The following is a 15,442-nucleotide window of genomic DNA, read 5'->3' as shown; positions in this document are numbered from 1 at the left end:
CCACACACAAGCGGACGGTGGAGTTGGTTCCCACAAAAAATGGGTTGTTCTCGATTTTTATTTTATTTTTTAACAACAATCTAGTGGTTAAGATCAGATTAATCTCAGTGCACAGTCAATAGTTGATGTTGGCTAGATTTGGATTAGTTAATAATTAAACACGTGGTCTTAAGTATATGAATTAAGAGAGTGCATTATAAATAAACTTAAATATATTCTACCAAAATCATGTAATCATTAATGACATTAATTAATAGTTCACACTAAGCAAAACGATCACACATCAATGGTCATAATTTATATGAGCCGATAGATGCATGTGTGCATGGGTGCGTGGATGTATGCATGGGTCAATGGGTGTATACTCCAATGAAGGCAATTGTACATACATGTATGTGTACGCACGTGTACCAAAATTTTGGGTCATTACAGTGCTTGGTATCAAATCAATGGTCTGGATCACCTAATAGGACATGGATATAGCGATAATACTACAATGTATTGGAGAAAAGCTCTAGCCAGTAGGACTAGAGCTAGGCAAAGCGGACCCAATCTGGTGGATCCAACTCGATCCGACCCGATCAGACCCGATCCAACCCGATCAGAACCAAACCGACAGTCTGGATCGGTGTGGATCGAGTAGTCCCATTCATATTCGAAATCTTTTCGGGTCGAGTTCAGATTGGCCTTGATCCGACCCGACCCAACCCAAAAACCTGATCCGATCCTACTCGATCCGGAGTACTTCTTATTGATCGTTCTACTTTTTCTTATGGTATGGCCCGCTTGAGCTTTGGATATGCATCAATTTTGGGTTGAACCACTAAAATGATTTGCAAAAACGAATGGACGGCGTGGATAAATCACATGCATTCAAGGTGGGCCCCAATAGAGTTTACTGTGTACAATAACAAGTGAATTTGCTGGTGTACCTCACACAGTTATGTAGCTAGCTGTATGCGCTAGCTGTAGGTACGAGTCGTGCCAAGACGAGCATTGACGCTCCTCGAGCTCCGAGTTGTATGAATGGTTCAAAGGATATCAAAGTTACATGACCCCCACAGTGATGTATTTATTATATTTACACCGTTCATATATTTTTAGAGACCATTATAGAGTATTGTCCAAAAAATGAATAATATCCAAAGATCATCCGGACTACACCACAAATAGCAACAGGGAATGATTTTCATCGTTAAACAATTTTTGTGGTCCACATGATAGTTAGATCTGTCTTATTTTTAGTCTCAAGCCTTAAGACGAGCTAGCCAAATGAATGGACGGTTTGGATATAACACATACCCCATAATCAGACCCATAAAACTTGCTAACCTCCATACAGCAAGTCAAAAAATGAATAATATTCAAAGATCATCGGGAGTACACCACAAATAGCAGCAGAGAATGATTTTCACCGTTAAACAATTTGTGTGGTCTACATGATAGTTAGATCTGTCTTATTTTTAGTCTTAAGCCTTAAGACAAGCTTGCCAAATGAATTGATGGTTTGGATATAACACATACCCCACCATTAGACTCATAAAACTTGCTAACCTCCATATAGCAAGTCATAGACTTGCGTGAAAAAAAGTTAGTGTACGTCAACATAATATGTACAGAGAAAGCGCCACTTCTTTCATGGTCATGTGGGGCCTACCTTGATGTATACGTTTTATCTTAGCCGTTCATTCATTTTGACGTATCATTTTAGGCATTGAACACAAAAGTAGGATATATTGAAGATTGAAGTGGACCACACCATATCAAACAATTCGAATCGTACCCAACCCAATCTGATTCGGTTTCCCTGACCGAGTCGAATTCGGTTTGGGTCAAGTCAATCAAGCATTGAATCGGTCTCAGTCAGGTGACCTGGACTCGGTCTCGGATCAGATCGAGTTCAGGTTTAGAATTTCGGATTGGAACAAGTTAAGCTCAATCCGATTCGATGCCCAGCTTTGTAGGACCAAACGGCTTTGGTGGATCCCTATGGGGCCACCTTTATATATGTGTGGTATTATATCCACGCCATGCGTCAGTTTTTACATCTCATTTTACTGCATGATCTTAAAAATGAAGCAGATCAAAATCTCAGGTAGACCACACCACAAGAAAGAGTGGTGAATGGCCATTAAAAAACTTATTTTAGGCCACAAAAGGTTTGGATCAAGCTAATATTCGTTTCGTCCCTTCATCCATTCATTTTTTACCTCATAAACAGATTAGACGGCCAATAGACATTACAGTGGCACCCAAGAAGATTTTAACGGTGAATATTAAATAATCATTTTTTTTTCCTTATGGTGTAGTCCACCTGAGATTTGGATCTGCTTCATTACTCAGGATAATCGTCTAGAATGAGATGTTAAAACGTATAGACGGCGTGGATGTAAGGAACACACATGACGGTGGCTCCATATTCAGGTCGGTTGATACCCGGATCCACCAAAGCCGCGTCCGTTCCGTGCCAGCCTCCTAACTATCAGACTTTACTAATTAGAACAGGTGATTCGGTGAGACCGGTAAAAGACCGACTTCGGTGAGGCCGTGACCGTGGGCCCACCTTGATGTACATGTTTTATATCTATGCCATCCATCTATTTTCAGCTCATTTTCGGGCTTGAAACAAAAAATGAAGCAGATCCAAACCTCAGGTGGACGCAGATCCAAATCTCAGGTGGGCCACACCACAAGTGCCCACCAGTAAAAACTTCCTGGGTCCCATCGTAATGTTTATTTTCCATCGAACCTCTCTTGATAAGGGAATACACAAATATCAGCTGAATCCAAACATTTATTGCCCACGAGAAGTTTTTAATGGTGGACATTCAATCACCACTGTTTCCTACGGTGTGGTTCATCTAAGATTTTTATATGCTCCATTTTTTGGAAGATGCAATAAAATGAGATGGAAAAACGGATGAATGGCATGTATATACAACACATACATCAAGGTGGGACCCACGGTCACGTCCTCAACGAAGTCCTTGTTTTCCGGCCTCACCGAATCCACTTTTGGTAATTAGAATTTAGAGCTCATGAGGTGCGCTCATATGGTACTAGGCTCCTTTGGGGGTCCAGGACAACGGTGCATGCGATCCACCCGGTCCGCCGTGTTCTAGTCCTCATTCTCACCGTTGAAACCAAAACTACGCAGATACCAAGCTAAGGTGGGCCACAATGCAGTAACAACGTAAAAAATGACATAAACCTTTAAATTCACGTTCCATGGCCCACCTGAGTTTTGAAATGATCCGATTTTTTGGTGTACCTACATCTTATTGGGGAGCCTCTTGATGAACGGGTTAGATGGAATATACACAATCTGGTGGCCCTAAATTCAGTGGAAAAGGATTTATTGTTTGGACGTACTCTCTAGATTGTTCCTTGATTTGTAGCTCCCTGAATTTCGGTCAGATTTTGCTGCCTCGTGGCCTAACATTGAAGGTCACATCTAATGGACGGGCCGGATCAGATGCAAGGTTAACATGGGCCACACATCAGCCCGGGCCCACCACTACACATCTTCCTCACATCTGGCCCACATCTAGTGATATCCAGACCATCCAAATTGCGGGGCGGATCTTAAATGGAGCATGTCTCTAACCATCCGATGGATATCCAGAAAATGTAAAGCAGATCACCCACGGCCACCAACTTCGCCAAGTGTACGGTTGAAGAACCACCGCCATTTTCAGGCGCTGCTAGACTATCACAGAAGTATTTCTCTTCCATTTGAAGGCCCATTGTAGATGACCAGAACAACGGTAACATTGTAGAACCATGTTGCTACACTACACGTAGCAGAGTTATTTTTCAATCAGGACCGTCCATCTAGCGGGACTCATAATGGATGGAAATTAAGTCAAGATACGCATAGATCTGATGTTCCTAACCCTATAAACAGCGGCCTTCAAAAATCAACGGCGGGCAAGAAAAACTGTCAATGGTCCACATTAAGTCGCTGGAAAGTAACTGTTATTGGTTTCTGATACATACGATTTTTGAAATATCGTCCATCCATAATAAGGCCCACTAGTTAGACGGTTCAGATTGATGGATAACCCTAACACCTTTCCTCTTTGTTCGTCCGTGTCCGTGCACTTGCCAGTCTCCAGCTCACATCTTACGCACGTGTTTCACATATACACGTGTGCCCGAAACTCATGGACAGGAGTATTTGAAAAGAAAACAACCACAGTAAAAGATAAGATTAAAAAGTATTAGAGAGATTTGAGAGATTTCGTATATAAATCAAAACCCTTCTCATTCATTTCCTTCTCTTTCAGAATCCTTAATCCATGGATCTTCCCGGTGAAAAATCGAGACATTCCGAATTCGCGAAGAGATTTCGATGGAGAATGCCGGACGTTGATCTGAACTCGAATTCCGAACAACTAGTAGAGCAAGAGTCGCGCCTGCGGTCGAAAGTACGGAAGCTGGAGAAGATGAACGAAGATCTCCGGAATCTATTCAATCAGCAGAGAGAGGAGTCTTCCGAAAGGCTAGATTCCTTCCATTCGGATCTTGTAGCGAAGAACGAGAAGATTTACGGACTGTTGAAGAGGCGGGGTCTCCTCATCCAAGAGAAGAAGGAATTAGAGAGACGGTTCTCAGAGATGGAAGAGAATCGGAATTCGACGGCATCGAAGCTGTTGGAAGCTCAGAAGGAATTGGAAGATCTGCAATGGAATGTGAGTAGGATTGAGTTTTCGTGGGACAGGGTGTTGTTGATGGTGAGGAATATTGCAGATTTGGTGCGTAAAACAGAGGGCGGCGATGATAAGAAGGATGTTGGATTCGACGGGGAGGATGTGGATGAACGGATGATGGCGATGATCCGACCGTTCGTGATTGAGCTGGAGGCAGTTGAGAGCGCTTTTAAGGACAGAGAGAAGAGGATTAAGGACATGAAGAGAACGATTAAGATTTTGTGCATGAAAGAAGAGGATGAGGAAGAAGAATATGATTTTGTGGATGTGGGAGCTCTTCTCGATGCGGAGAGATTGCTGGGCGATTCTTCCGATTAGAGATGGTACGTGTGCCAATGGGGCAATGGTTGTGAGAGATCCTGGCCGGTTGTTTTGATCCAATTTGGATATTTTACACGTGTGCCACATTGCCTTGTGTTCGCCGTAGGATTTTCTCAGTTCTTTTATTAAAGAGTTATTGTTGGACTTTGGACCGTAATTCATTGAATGAGTCAGATTATCAATCAATGAACTATTATTGTTTTTAGTTAATGAGAAATATGATTATTGTTTTAGTCTCTACAGTCGGTTGAAACGAAGCAGGTAAATCTCCAATCGGTGTCTGCCATGTGGCATCTCAAAACGCTCTGATATGGATGGATGTAGAAGAGTTTTGTAGGATTATGCATTGATCCGGGCCTTCCATCTAGTGGGGCAATATCATAGATGGCTCATGTTTTATAAATTCCACCTATTAGACAATCATTCATCAATGTATGCAATTAAGCAGATGAATGGGAAATCCGCGGTTTCTGTTTGGTGATCTAAACCGTTTACATCATGGGGCTCTAGTAATTAGGAACATTTCACATCTCCTTTCTTTGTAGTTCTGCTAGGTGATGTAAACCGTTTATATCATGGGCCTGTTGGAACACTTCACATCTTAACAATTGTGGGCCTCTGCTTTCATCATGTAATTCTTTTCTTTTAAATATTGACCATTTCTTGACTAATATTGTTATTGTTTTATGGGCCATTGATTGAAATTGTAGAATTTTTCAAGGCATGCAGCTACCTTCCATGCAATTAAGCAGATGAATGGGAAGCTTATAAAGGGTAGAAGATCTAGAGTTCTATTAGTTGATCTAAACTGTATGCTCTACTTACCAATGAAACTATTGTGTTGGAACGCTTTCACATCTTCTTAACAATTGTGGGCCCCTATCATGTAATTCTTTTCTTTTTAAATATTGACCATTTCCCTAACTATTGTTTTGTGAGCCATTGATTAAAATTATAGAATTTTTTAAGGCAGTGTTGTTGATCTCTCAAAAATTTCCGCAATAGGGTTTGTTGATGTAATTAACAAATCATTCGATTCCACTAAAAGTTGTTAGATGCCATTGATTGCTCGTCGAATTTGAGTAATCGGAATTCACGCAAGAGATTTTTCAGATTAATTAAATTTTAATTTGGACTTGATTCATCATTGAAATACTTTGCTTCATCCATCTCAACATGCTTCCACGGTCCCCCAACAGTCACCTTCGTATATGCAGCTTGGATCACCGAACATGACTCAGATCAGGGACCACATTAGATCAGTCGGCCATTTCGTTGCTTTTCTACCTTCATATCTGCAGCTTGGATCACCAAACATGACCCAGATCAGAGACCACATTAGCTCAGTGAGCCTTTTTCCTCTCTTTTCTTCTGTCGGAGTCAAATATCGTTAGTGTGCAGAGCTGGGTATCGGACCCAGTTAGATCAGATTGGGAATGAACGGTTCACATCTCATACATGGTCTACGTGACCCACGTAAACGTGAGCAAGTACGAAAAAAAAAAACAATAAAGTTCATTTGTGATCACACGTGTGTGAAAAGGATATAATGTTGCGGTACATGCGTTACATATGCGAAATGAACGCACGTGTAATCGTCTGTATTAAACGGCCTCGCTCGTGACGTGTGTGACCATCAAGTCCATGTGTTCGTCTGTGCTCAACCACCTTACTTGTGACATTTGTGCCGCCATTAACTATCAGTGCTACATCTGCCAACATCCACATCTCTAGTCTCTACGTGTGAAATATGTGCAAGTGAGGACCGGACGGGGATTGCGTCCTACCCCGCCCGTTTCCAGCTAGGACCGGCCAGGAGCTTTGAGCGGCCACCGTAATGTATGGGTCTTATCCACACCGTCTATCCCTATTTATTTATTTATTTATCATTTTAGGGGACTAACCTAAAATTGAGGTAGATCCAAGAAAGATGTGGACTATACAAGGGGTATTAAACTCTTACTGTTGAAAACTTCTTGTAGGCCATAGAAGTTTTGGATGGAGCTGATATTTGTGTTTTCGCTTCATCGATGTCTACGTAACTTTATGAATAGTTTAGATGGCAAATAAACATCACGATGAGCTCTTAGCAAAGTTTCAACAGTAAGAATCATTATCACTGCTGCTTCCTGTGGTGTGGTCCACTTGAGACTTGAATCTTCCTATTTTTGTGTTTAAATCCTAAAATGATACGAAATAAATAGATGGACGGTATGGATAAGACTCATGCATTACAGTGGCTACTCAAAGCTACTGCCCGTTCCCTGCTAGAGACCAGCCGGGGCAAGACGCAATCCGCATTCGTGAGACCCACGTTGCTACTTGTCCGCTCTGTTAGCCCTACTAAGATATGTGTTTTATCCACGCATTTCATCCATTTTGCCGGTTTATTTGAGTGGATAAGCGAAAAAATGAGGCATATCCAAATCTCAGGTGGGGCCCAGTGGTAATTGAACGGCCACCGTTAAAAACTTCTTGAGGCCATGGATAACTTGATATTCGTGTTTTCTCTTCGTCCAGTATATGTGACCTAATCGATAGGTCGGATGGCAGCTGAACATTATAGTGGGCCCCACGAAGTTTTTAATGATGATCATTGAATCACCTCATTTTTCCTCTGGTATGGTCCACCTGAGATTTGGATAAAACACATACATCACGGTAGGGCCCACAGAGCACCAACCAGTAGCAATGTCAGTACTGTCAATGTCAGTACGCAATCAGCGTCCGTATGCTTCGACCCCTGTACTGGCACAAGGTCAGATTGCTTACATTTTAAGAAGTAAAATCCATGGGACGATCATAACCCTTTTTATACAATTCATCCCACCGTATAATTTCCACCGTTAGATGAGCATAGATCAGGTAGATGGACAGGATAATGATATGAGTAACTTTGAGAGATAAACCATCCATGCGAGTGCCCTACAAATGGACGGTCCTGATTTGTACATCACCTTGACACGTGTACTGTGCAGATATATCTAACATATACGGCTTTACTTCTTCATCCTTGACTGTATCATCTAAAATATACGATCTCACAATTGACGGCCACGATTTCTTCCCACTTTCATACCTTATCGAAGGCAATACGCCTCTCTCCCCTCTATATATGAAGATACCAATCTCAGACGTTCTTGATCATCCAACCTATTTCCATGGCGCCTTCCGACGAGCAATCCACGATCTCCTATTACGCGAACAGATTCCGATCTCGAGTCTCCGAACGCGATCGGAGTCGCGAGCAACAGTCGAGCATACGGTCGAGAATCCACAAGCTAGAGAAGATCAATGAAGAGCTCCGGAAGGAGATCCGTCGGGACAGAGACGACTCTTCTCAAAGGCTCGCTTTCGTTGTTTCGGATGGGAAGACGAAAGACGATAACATCCGAATCTTATCGGAGAAGAATGATAAGATGATAGAAGAGAAGGAGTATTTGGAGAAATGGTCGCACGTATTCGAAGAAGATCAGATCTCGATGGAGGCGAAGCTGTTGGAAGCTCAGACAGATTTTAAAGATCTTTTGCGAGATTCGAAGCGGATTGACTGTTTGCGGGATCGAGCACTGTCTATGTTGAGGAATACCGCGTCGTTGGTGTGTAGTAGATCGGACGGCGCGGATGAAAAGAAGGTCATTGGATTCGACGGGGAGGATGTGGATGAGGAGACGATAGCGATGATCAGACCGTTCGCAGCTGCGCTGGAGGCCGTTGAGAATGCTTTTGAGGGTAGAGAGAGGAAAATGAAGGAAATGGAGAAAGCGATTGAGGTTTTGAGTGGGAATGATGAAGAAGAAGAAGGGTTTGTGGATGTGGAGATTCTTCTTGGTGTGGAGAGAGGTTTGGAGAGATTGCTTGGAGAATCATTCGACTAGAAAATGTATGGCGATGCTCGTGCGAGATCCTTTTTATAAAGGGGTTACTCTTTCAATGAAAACATGCAAGTAAATTCTTCATTTTACGTGGTATTACTGTTGAGATTTTATATTAATTGAAATATGGTTAAATAATCTGATAGAAATGTTAAAGTTCTTACATATGCACATACTCTACCTTTATTTAAATTTGTTTGAATTTTATTTTAATTTTTTCCAAAAGTTTGTTTGCGAAAGTTAAGATCTTTAAAATTCTTTAGTCCCACGTTGCATAAAAGAGAAAAAGCTAAAAGGAGTCGTAAAATTTGAGTCTAGGCTAAGTGACGCAGGAGAGGACGTGAGGTCAAGCACCCTCTTCCAATCAAGAGGATAATTATTCCAAATCTATGGAACTTCTCTAAAATACTCCTCGCAGAAACTTCTCGAATCTACGAGAAAAGAAAGCAAGAAAATAGAAATAAATTTTAATAAATTTAAAATTAATTAATGAATAATTGTTAATAGTCTAATGCGTCTCCTTCACCATGAATAAAGAAAAAATAAACTAAAATTCGTAATTACCAAAATTATCAAAATTCTAACTATACTAAAAATTCTAATTCTAATAAAACTCTTCTAATGCCTAATTTCTAAAAATAAAAATTTTAAATAAACTAAATATAATTAAAATTTATTCCTAAAAGAGAAGAAAATCTAAAACTCTAAAGAAAAAAAATTCGAAATTACTAAAAATAGTAAATTTTTTCTAAAAATTCATTTTTAAGCTAAAAGCGCGCGTTTTCTGATGAAATAGAAAGACGCGATGGATCGATTCACCTCAGATGGCCCGTTTCAATAAAGATTGATAGGTTGTGCGCCCCGTAACGATGCTCGAATCAAAAGTTATAATTAATTTACGGTTCACCTTCTTTTGGCCCAACCATGCTAGGAACGTATCTGTGACCTGTTCTACATTACTATGACATTGCTAAATTGGCTATAGCAAATAGATACATTACAAGATCAGTTATTTTAATGATTGACTGATAGAAATCGTTCATAGTAGAAATTGACTAGCATAAATTGCCCATTGTGAAGTTTCAATTGATAGAATTTGACCGTCGTAAAGTTTTGGTTGATAGAATTTGACTGTTGCATCATTCAGCCATGAGAAATTGTTGATTTGGTGATGAGAAACAGTTCTCTTCATTAATTGATATGACTGTTCTAAACAATTACATAAATGAGTATTTAGAAATGTCTCTTTGTGAAAATGCATAACTTTTCACTCTCTATAAAACTTAGTGAAAATTAGAGGTGTACACGAGTTAAACCGAGCCGAGTATTGCCTAGCTCGTGCTCGACTCGGACTGCTTGTGTCCCAGCTCGTGGTCGGCTCAGCTTGGCCTTCGAGCTTAGAACAACAGCTCGTGCTCGGCTCATCCAAGTTCGAGCAGATTTTGAGTCGAGTCCGAGTTTGAGCCTTCAAGCCTTTTTCGGAGATCAAAAGGTAGATTTGGGGAGAAAGAGGAAGAGGAAGAGGGAAAAAGAAAAACCTCCTTTAAAGATCTTTGTCCGTTCCCAATCGAGGAGAAGAAGAGACTACTTGATGAAAATCCATCGGCTATGGAGGATCTGAAGAAGAAGAAGAGAAAGGGGGAAGAAGAATTGGTGGTGAATCTGAAGAAGAAGAAGAGAAAGGAGGAAGATGAAAATCCATCGGCTGTCCATTCCCAATCAAGCATTTTTCTTTGAAGGGTTGGGTTTTTCTTTTTTTTTGCGAACGGGCGGCGAACGCTGGTATGGGGGGTTAGGGTTTTTTGTTTTGGAATAGAATAGTATATATACCCCTGGTTACGGTACTGAGTCGAGTACGAGTCAAGCCAAGTTAAGTCGATTTCGAGTAATATTCAAGTCGAGCAAGGTCAAGCTTAATTATGCTCGGCTCGAACTCATTTCGAGTACCAAAATTTAGCTCATGCTCGGCTCGAATTCACTTCGAGCCGAGTCGAGCGAGTTACTGAGTATATGTTGCTCGTGTACAGCTCTAGTGAAAATCAAGGATCAGTCATGTCCATCCATTGCTCTTCCTAAAGACAGAAATGTTCCAATTATATTTTATATCATTCTCTCTCTGTAAGCACTTAAAGAGGGATCTATTCACAAACACAGTTTGCCAGATTTACAAAACTGGGTACGAGATCCTGTTGTGGTTTCTTCGTGATTGCTACATGCAGAATCATCAAAGTTTACCGTATTTTGGAAGTGATTTACTACAATCTAATAACAATCACACACTGATAAGAGCGGGCAAATAACGTTTTAAGAAACACATATCTAATATGACCTTCAATCCTAGTTCAAAGTTTAATTTTCTGTTTCATTTTATTTTGTTTTTCGCCGTATTTTCCGCAACAATCACTCTCTAACCAAACTTTAATTAGTACACACCAAACAACCCAACCCCCTCCACAATAAAAAGGGAAGGATGGGGATTCAATCCATATACCTATGCACATGACCTACACACACCCGGGCCAATTTTGTCATGGGTGTTTAATCGTCGTGACCCGAATTACATCAGTACAGCAGAATTTCTCTTATATAAATCTATATATTCCCCCTTTATTATAATTCTTTCTCATTTTGAAAATCCAAACTATTACTTAATTAACCCTTTCCTATTTTTCACTTAGTTATTTTCTTCAACCTCATGTATTTATAAGCCCTTAAACCGGGGCCCAATACCTCTTTGGGTATATGATAGGCGTGCCCGATACCTCTTTTTGCTGATTCGGTTCCGGCCCGAATGGTTGTACAATCGTTCACATCATACAATTAATGTCGGTAGCAAGAGACCACCCTTCCTTTAAAAAAGAAAAAGAAAAGAAAAGAAAAGAAAAGAAAAGGAAAAAAAAAAAAAAAGCCCTTAAACCTCATCTATTTATAAGCCCTTCCCTCTCTCATTGTGAAGAAGAGTCTCATATGAGCACCTCCAGCTCTAGCTTTTCTCCTCTAGTCCTTAGCCACTCTTAGCCACCGTCTCTACACCACGACCCTTAGCCACCATCTCTACACCACAATAATAGCCACCATTTACCATCCTAGCCATCCACACTAGTTCTACATACCATACACTAAACACCCATACACCGTCCTAGCCATATTATATTACCATATCTCATCTAATCACCTTGAAGAGTGGAGTGAGAAGGATTTGAGAGAACCTAGTAGGCGCGCATGGGGGTTAAGTGGCGGTCATGACAAGGCATATTTGATCTCTCGTTTGGACGCATTATAAGACATGTCCCCTCTCCTGACCCTCAAAGGGAATTGCATTGCTGTTCTCCTCTTTCCCTCAAATCTCGAATAGAGATTGCACCTAAGAACCCATTAAAAAGCGAGGAAAAAAAAAAGAATATAGGGTAAAGGGATTAAAAGCTTCATAGGTCTTCCTTGAAATGCACTCATAAGATGTTGCTAGGTGGTAGTTTTGACAGGGATGCATCTCTCCAACACACAAGCGAGTTAGCTTGTTCTCATTTCTTCTCTCATTTCTTCTCTCAGATCTCTAAAGCAAGACCCATCTACTTTAGTAGGTTTGAGATTTATCAGCTAGTGCTAACTTTCCTTCCTCACCCATGCCCTGTCCGTGAAATCTCATGGGTCTGTTTTCATGGACATCCATGGTCTAGATTACAAAATCATGGCCCACTTGTCAGGCTGCAGGCGCATGTATGCCATGTATAAATGCCTCATACACAGGGTTTTAACAGGATATGATGCTTCCTATCATAGTACTCATCTTAGTTCATCATGTTTTCATTACTACTGGATTCGAATGAAGCATGATCGTATAATCATGCTTTCATTGATGTTCTTGACCTTTTTAACTCTTGGATTTGAATATCATAGCATGATTGTCTGCATATCTCATTAAATCCTTTGGATACATTGAAAGGGCCTGAATTGGAGTAGGAATATGCTCTTAAGAATATTTTCGATTCCACCTTGATTAGAGTGATTTTCGGTTAAGATATCGTCGAATCAATCTTAGCCTAGTATGATGCAAGATTCTCTCCGATCATTTCTATTTTAGGGTCTAAATCGGTTTTTGAGGTCGAGACCGAGACGATCAGGTTAGATTTAGCCAGATCGAGAAGGTCGGATTCGTCAAATAGCTCGACCGAAATGGTCAGGTTGGTTGATGAATCTCACTACCTAGTTATGGGCTTGACTGGTTTATCTTGACATATGAGTCCTTCATCGAAGCTCAGCTTGGCTTCCCTGGTGTTGTATACGCTGATGGCTCGAGGAAGTTGCTTCATCGGCCCTTCACCACGTGGATCATATGGCTGGTTAGTTCGATTTTTTTCATAACAATATTCACCTTTATACACAATCATACATTCCAAATATTTCACACTTTTGGTTGTGATCTCTAAAATATGGAAGATCCAAAACTCAGGTGGACCACACATAGGGAAAATTTTAAAACATAAATAAAAGTCTAAATTCACGTGTATCCTTGGTGAGACGTATGAGATGATTAATGGATTAGAATCCTTCATTTTATTTTTAGTTATTTATTTGCTCTTCAAAAAAATGAATGGATTAGATGGCATACAAACTTACTGTTAGAGGGTGTCCCCATCTCACTGTGGTGTGGCTTACCTGAAATTTTAATCAGCCTGATTTTCAAGCTCCATGGTGAATATCAGGCAGCGGACCTGATGGACGGTGTGGATCTCTTCCACCCGCATGTTTAGCACTGGGGAATAAGCCATCCATTCTAGGTCTAATTAATTGATATACCCGAATAAGCCATCCATTCCAGCGATGGCTAAGATTGTCCAATCAGAAAAAAATTCGGCAACCCTTATGGATAGGATTAGTCTGTCATTGACTACTTTGAGCCATATAAGTCCATGTGGTGGCCCACTAGACGCATTCTCGTATGTACGTTCAGAAGTTCAATAGTTTTATTTATTTATTTATTTTAAAGATCCTTCCATTGATGGTTAGGATTGACCACAGATCCACATTCTGGCCCATTAAGATGAATGGTTGGCATCTCATACATGTGTTCCACGTTTGAGGAATCAGCCATGAATCCGTGATAGATACCATTGATCTTGTGAACAACCACGTGGATGATCCCTAGCTCAAATGTTCTGGCAATTTGGCTGTCTTAGCCGTCCGATCACTGTAAATGGACCGTCTAAATTGTTTGCTGAAAAATCTTCATCCATCCGCATCAAATAGGCGAAAAATCGCAGTAATCAAACATTTTGCATCATCTGGTTCTGGTCACCTTGATTTGTTACCTATGGTCCAATCTCATGATGGCCTTGAAAATAAAAACTCATATCATGTACATGTTATCCAGACCGTTAAGTGCCTGATCACCATGTGGTGATGATCCAGACTGTTCAATTATGATGGAACAGTTGAATGGTATGGATCACTACGTAGTCAGGCAGAGGTCCGGTTGTGGCAATTGCCAATGTTGTAAATTAGTCAGCAATGGTTCTGGCTGGTGTGCAACTGGCCTCACTCAGCCCGACTCGATTTTGAAATAGACCTAACCTGAACTCGACCTGACTCGGTACCGAGTCTAGCATGCCCGACCTGTTCCAAGTCCAGGTCTAGCCTGGACTAGTCTGGACCGAGTCCAACCCTGTCACAGGTACTGAGTTGGGTCAAGTCGGCACCGTGTCCCCTGTTCTTCAGATACAATTTGATCTTTCTAGAAAGCCTTCAATGGCTTGCTTATGAAAACATAAATTTTTATATGGGCATAGATGGTCTCTCTTTATTTTTCGTGATATTGACCGGTCCGATGTAGATGGTATCCGCAGGCTAAAATCACAACTCAGAACCTAGTCGCACTTGTCGGAATTGCAGCTTCTCCATCGACAACATGATGTGTCATATCTGAAACCTCAAATCCGGACTGAGTCGAGTTTCTGTAACATCCCGTCTAACCAACACAGTGTCCTGAGGCGTCCACATAGGATTCTCCGCAGGACCATTCGTTTAAACCATTCGCGGTGGGGTACCACAAGCTAATTAACCTCAAGATGAAGTGAAAACACAAATATCAGCTTTATCTTATATATATATATATATATATATATATATATATATATATAGTGTACCCCAAAAAAGTTTTAGATACACATATATCATGGAGGCCCACATAGCACCGTCCAATTGCTGGTGGGGCCGGATTGGATACTTACCCACTATGACCTTACTAGAGACGGACGGTCATGTGGAAATTTGTGGGACCATTGTGATGTATATGTTTTATCCACAAGATCCATCTATTTTGACAGGTCATTTTTAGGCATGAGCCCAAAAAGCAAGCAGATTGAAGGCTGAAGTGGACCACACCACAGGAATCAATGGGGATTGAATTACTACCATTGAAAACTTCCCAAGGCCCACCGTGAACCTGTTCATAAGGTGGCATAGACTTGTATGAAGATATAACATAAGGCTCAAATGGACCATACCACAGTATAATCTACCTTAGATTTAGATTTG

At 40.8% G+C, this 15,442-nt stretch overlaps 1 protein-coding gene across 1 annotated transcript; it reads left to right on the top strand.

The window, feature by feature from the left end:
- The first annotated feature begins 7,960 nt into the window (after positions 1-7,960).
- On the top strand, positions 7,961-8,997 carry LOC131228580 (uncharacterized). Its single transcript, XM_058224337.1, has one exon. It carries the CDS (start codon positions 8,195-8,197, stop codon positions 8,909-8,911), a length of 717 nt encoding a protein of 238 aa, XP_058080320.1. The 5' UTR covers positions 7,961-8,194; the 3' UTR covers positions 8,912-8,997.
- Positions 8,998-15,442: the final 6,445 nt, after the last annotated feature.

This window comes from Magnolia sinica, chromosome 16, assembly GCF_029962835.1.
Source record: "Magnolia sinica isolate HGM2019 chromosome 16, MsV1, whole genome shotgun sequence".
In the NCBI taxonomy this organism is placed as follows: domain Eukaryota; kingdom Viridiplantae; phylum Streptophyta; class Magnoliopsida; order Magnoliales; family Magnoliaceae; genus Magnolia; species Magnolia sinica.
The sequence above is the reverse complement of the archived record's forward strand: the minus strand, read 5'-3'. Positions and strand labels throughout refer to the sequence as shown.

What these genes read in the sequence shown, in the direction of transcription:
- LOC131228580 (XM_058224337.1), top strand. Translation starts at nt 8,195, where the DNA reads ATGGCGCCTTCCGACGAGCAATCCACGATCTCCTATTACGCGAACAGA.